Below are 4,674 nucleotides of genomic sequence, written 5' to 3'. Positions count from 1 at the left end.
GAAAGAGTCGCTCAGGGTCAGGGGCTGGTACTCGGGACCCCATTCCTTTGCAACCCCCAGCTCTAAGGTGGGTCTATTGGGCAAAACCACCTTTGGTCAGCAGTGGGAGCTTGCTTTCCTCCCCATGCCCCATGGGCACCCCAGAGGGTCTCCTTCCCACCCCCTCCAGGCAGGGAGGCTGGACCACTGGCCCCAGGGTCTGGGGGGAAACCATCAAGGTGAGGCCTGTCTCAGTAGGCCTGTGCTGCCTGTTCTCCAGCCACTGTCCTGGTCATCACACCATCGCACACGCTGCAGGAGGGCACTGGAGCCAATCTGACTTGCAGGGTGGGCCGGGAAGCCGGTGGCCCTGCCAACTTCTCCTGGTTCCGGGATGGGGCACTGTGGGCCCAGGGCCCCCTGGAGACCCTGACGCTGCTGCCTGTGACCAGAAGGGATGCTGCCCTGTATGCCTGCCGCATCCTCACCGAGGCTGGTGCCCAGCTCTCCGCCCCTGTGGTCCTGAGTGTGCTCTGTGGGTGATGGGCAAGGGCAGGTCTGGGCCCTTGGAGGGTGGAAGGGGTGGTCTGGGGGAAACAGGGCTGAGGTTGGGTTTGGGGAGCCAAGAACTTGGCTCGGGCGTGGGCAAGTGCAGGACTGAACTGCGTGTGTGTGTGTGTGGAACGGAGTGTGGCAGGTGAAAGGTGATGAGCTGTGCTGGGGGTGGCCTGAGCTCCCTACTGTCCCTGCAGATCCCCCAGATCCTCCAAAGCTGTCAGCTCTCCTGGATGTGGACCAGGGCCACACAGCTGTGTTCATCTGTACTGTGGACAGTCGCCCTCTTGCCCAGCTGTCTCTGTTCCATGGGGAGCACCTCCTGGCCACCAGCCCGGGGCCCCGGCTCTCATCCCGTGGCCACCTCCAGGCCAAAGCCACGGCCAACTCCCTGCAGCTAGAGGTCCAAGACTTGAGCCTGGCAGACTCTGGCAGCTACCGCTGCGAGGCCACCAATGTCCTGGGATCAGCCAACACTTCCCTCTTCTTCCAGGTCCGAGGTGAGCGTCAGTCCTCTGAAGCTGTGGTGGACCCAAGTGCCAGGGGGCCACTCTGCATATTTATGTATAGATGTATAATATATAATATACAAATGTGAGTATATATGCATATATATACATATATACACACGCATATGAATATATTCATATTCTTCATTTATCTATCTATCTATATTCTTCTGTAATAATCCTCCCTAAGTGAATAAACCAGAAAAAAGGAAAGTTAATATCAATAATGCTGCAAAGGCCAAAGAAAAACACATTTTTTTCTCCCACAATGACAAACATCAGTTTTTGAACATTTTCCTTGGGCCTTGATTCTGTAGAGAAATTGAAGGGGCTTGCTCATGGTCATGTGACTAGTCCCTGGCACATTCAATGCTGGTCCCTGGCACAGTCTGGGCTCTCAATCAACACTCCGGCTGTCCCTCCTTTTTACTCCCTCAACCCTGGTCTCCTCCTGCCTCAGACCCAGGGGGCACTAGGGACAGCCCTTTGCCCAGTCCCCAGTTCCTGGGCTCTCATGACTTGGAGGTTGGGTGCAGAGTTGGCTGGAGAGAGCTGAAAAGAACTCAAGATTACACAGCTGCTAACTTCCCCTTTCAAGCGCTTGGTCACCAATGCTGAGGCCAGCTCATGATAAGGACAATGGCGCTTGGCATGACCTATATCCCTACCATTTCAGTGCTTTATGGGGTCAAACCAACATTTGTCAAGAGCTAACATGTGCAGGTGCTGTGCCTGGCACTGGGGTTACAGGTCATGCAAGCTGAGGGGCCAGGTGAGGCTCACTCTATGGTAGGTGAAATATGATTGACAAAGCAAAACCAAAACTCAAGGTGGTGGGCAGTGAATGCTAGGTCAGAACCAGGGCAGGGGAGTCAGATGCAGGAGAGGAAGAGGCATGGAACTGCAGTGGGGCCCTCAGTAGTGGTCTGGTTGGGGAGCTGTGGCTCCGGGACATGGGCTTGGGGTCTTGCAGTCCTCATGTGGACACATATGTAGTCCCAGAATGTGGGAGGGTATGGCGGAGGGCCCTCACCTGCTCTTGGTTTCTCCCTGCAGGAGCCTGGGTCCGGGTGTCACCATCGCCTGAGCTCCGAGAGGGCCAGGCTGTGGTCCTGAGCTGCCAAGTACCCACAGGGGTCCTGGAGGGGACTTCATACCGCTGGTATCGGGATGGCCAGCCCCTCCAGGAGTTCACCTCAGCCACAGTCCATTTTGCAGCCATAACTTTGAGCCAAGCTGGGGCCTACCATTGCCAAGCCCAGGCTCCAGGCTCAGCCACCACGCATTTGGCTGTCCCCGTCAGCCTCCACGTGTCCTGTAAGCAGTTTTATCTCGTTCGTGTTTCCTGGGGGAGGAGGGAGCCAAGGGCATGACTGGGGAAGGAGATGCCGAGCCCCTGGTCCTGGGCTCTGCCTCCGAGAGTCCTAGATGAGGGACCACCTGGTTGGGCCCTGACCACTGCCTGCTTTGTGTAGATGCCCCTCGCCAGGCCACACTCATCCCCCTAATGGACACAGGCCCTGGGCGACTGGGCCTCCTCCTGTGCCGTGTGAACAGCGACCCTCCAGCCCAGCTACGACTGCTCCACAGGGACCTCCTCGTGGCCTCGACCCTACAAGGCGTGGGGGAGCTTGCAGGCAGCTCTCCCCGGCTACAGGTGGCTGTGGCCCCCAACACGCTGCGTCTGGAGATCCACAATGCAGTGCTGGAGGATGAGGGCATTTACACCTGCGAGGCCACCAACGCCCTGGGCCAGGCCTCGGCCTCAGCCACCTTTGATGCCCAGGGTCAGTGTAGGGGTGTGAGTGTGTGTGTGGGTGGCTCCTTTAAGAGAAGAGGAGGTTGGAGAGGGTTCTGGAAGCCTGGGGCACAAGCAGGAGGGTTGAACACAGGACAGTCTGCATTCCCACCCTCCTTAAGGGCAGCAGTCTCCAGACCTGGTTTTCATGGAAAACCTTTTTTATTTTTATTTATTTATTTTTAAAATTTTATTATTTATTTATTTATTTATTTATGGCCGCGTTGGGTCTTCGTTGACTGCGCACGGGCTTTCTCTCGTTGCGGCGAGCAGGGGCTACCTTTGTTTCATTGCAGGGCACGGGCTTCTCATTGCGGTGGCTTCTCTTGTTGCAGAGCACAGGCTCTAGGCGCACGGGCTTCAGTAGCTGTCGCGCACGGGTTCAATAGTTGTGGCTCACAGGCTTTGTTGCTCCACAGCATGTGGGATCTTCCCAGACCAGGGCTCCAAACTGTGTTCCCTGCTTCGGCAGGCAGATTCTTAACCACTGCACCACCAGGGAACTCCCTGAAAACCTTTCTTAAAAACAGAATTTTACATGAATGCCCAGTGGATAAAACTAATCAGAAAGGGGGCACTCAAGGAGAAACCACAGCAGGGCAGGTGAGGCCTGTAGGGCTCAGGGCGCTGCAGGGAGAACTCTGCTTGGGACCACCTGACAGATGATGAGCCATTTCCTAAGCTCCATCTCTGAGCCCCACTTACAGGTGGGTCACCTGTGCCTCCCAGAGGCCGAGGGGCTTCCCACCCTCATGGAGACAGGTGGCTTGCTTTACACAGCCTTCGGTATTCCCTGGTGTTCCCATGCCCTCCTTCTCTCCCCAGCTGTGAGTGTGCAGGTGTGGCCCAAAGCCACCGTACAGGAGGGGCAGCTGGTGAACCTGACCTGCCTTGTATGGGCTACCCACATGGCCCAGCTCACCTATACATGGTACCAAGATGGGCAGCAGCGCCCAGGTGCTGTCCACTCCATCCCCCTGCCCAACGTCACGGTCACGGATGCTGCCTCCTACCGCTGTGGCGTGTTGACCCCTGGCCAGGCACTCCACCTCTCCAGACCCATTACCCTGGACGTCCTCTGTGAGTGTGGCTGGATGCAGGGTGGAGCTGGGAGGAATGACAACAGCTTGCAGGGATCAGGGCATGGCCAGAGCCTCACAGGCATGCACCCCAGGAACTCAGTACCGAGCTGGCTGATGGAGTACTGGACAAGGAGCATTAGAGTTAGGGACCACTGGGGCAGAGAAGCAGTGCCCCAGATTGGGCAAGTGGAGGCCTTTGGGGGTGGGGAGCCAAGGCCCTCTTGGTTAGAATGCCACCTGCAAACTGGCCTCCTCACCACTGTGGTCCCTGAACTCCTTCTATGCCTTCGTGCCTCCGTAGATGCACCCCGCGGCATGCGCCTGACCTATCTCCTGGAGAGCCGCGGCGGGCAGCTGGCCCTGGTGCTGTGCACAGTGGACAGCCGCCCACCTGCCCAGCTAGCCCTCAGCCACGCTGGCCGTCTCCTGGTGTCCTCGACCACAGCCTCTGTCCCCAACACCCTGAGGCTGGAGCTGTGGGAGCCCAGGCCCAGTGATGAGGGTCTCTACAGCTGCTTGGCCCGCAGTCCTCTGGGTCAGGCCAACATGTCCCTGGAGCTGCGGCTAGAGGGTGAGGCAGGGCCCTAGTCAGGCCCACCGGGGGTGGGATCAGTTATGGTGCCTGGCCAGCCCAGCTGACCATGTCTTCTTGGTACAGGTGTGCAGGTGACCCTGGCTCCGTCAGCCACTGTGCCTGAGGGAGCCCCTGTCACAGTGACTTGTGAAGACCCTGCTGCCCCCCCCCCCCCCC

At 57.9% G+C, this 4,674-nt stretch overlaps 1 protein-coding gene across 1 annotated transcript in view; it reads left to right on the top strand.

Moving 5' to 3' along the window:
- The window catches only part of SIGLEC1 (sialic acid binding Ig like lectin 1), a 16,873-nt gene that overhangs the window by 7,548 nt on the left and 4,651 nt on the right, over positions 1-4,674 (top strand). The window contains exons 9-15 of the mRNA XM_007465409.1: positions 260-514; positions 732-1,034; positions 2,100-2,360; positions 2,519-2,830; positions 3,667-3,921; positions 4,225-4,494; positions 4,582-4,666. Coding sequence (XP_007465471.1) covers positions 260-514; positions 732-1,034; positions 2,100-2,360; positions 2,519-2,830; positions 3,667-3,921; positions 4,225-4,494; positions 4,582-4,666 — 1,741 coding nt within the window. The remainder of the gene's footprint in view (positions 1-259; positions 515-731; positions 1,035-2,099; positions 2,361-2,518; positions 2,831-3,666; positions 3,922-4,224; positions 4,495-4,581; positions 4,667-4,674) is intronic.

This window comes from Lipotes vexillifer, unplaced genomic scaffold, assembly GCF_000442215.2.
Source record: "Lipotes vexillifer unplaced genomic scaffold, Lipotes_vexillifer_v1.1 scaffold875, whole genome shotgun sequence".
Lineage (NCBI taxonomy): Eukaryota > Metazoa > Chordata > Mammalia > Artiodactyla > Lipotidae > Lipotes > Lipotes vexillifer.
The sequence above is the reverse complement of the archived record's forward strand: the minus strand, read 5'-3'. Positions and strand labels throughout refer to the sequence as shown.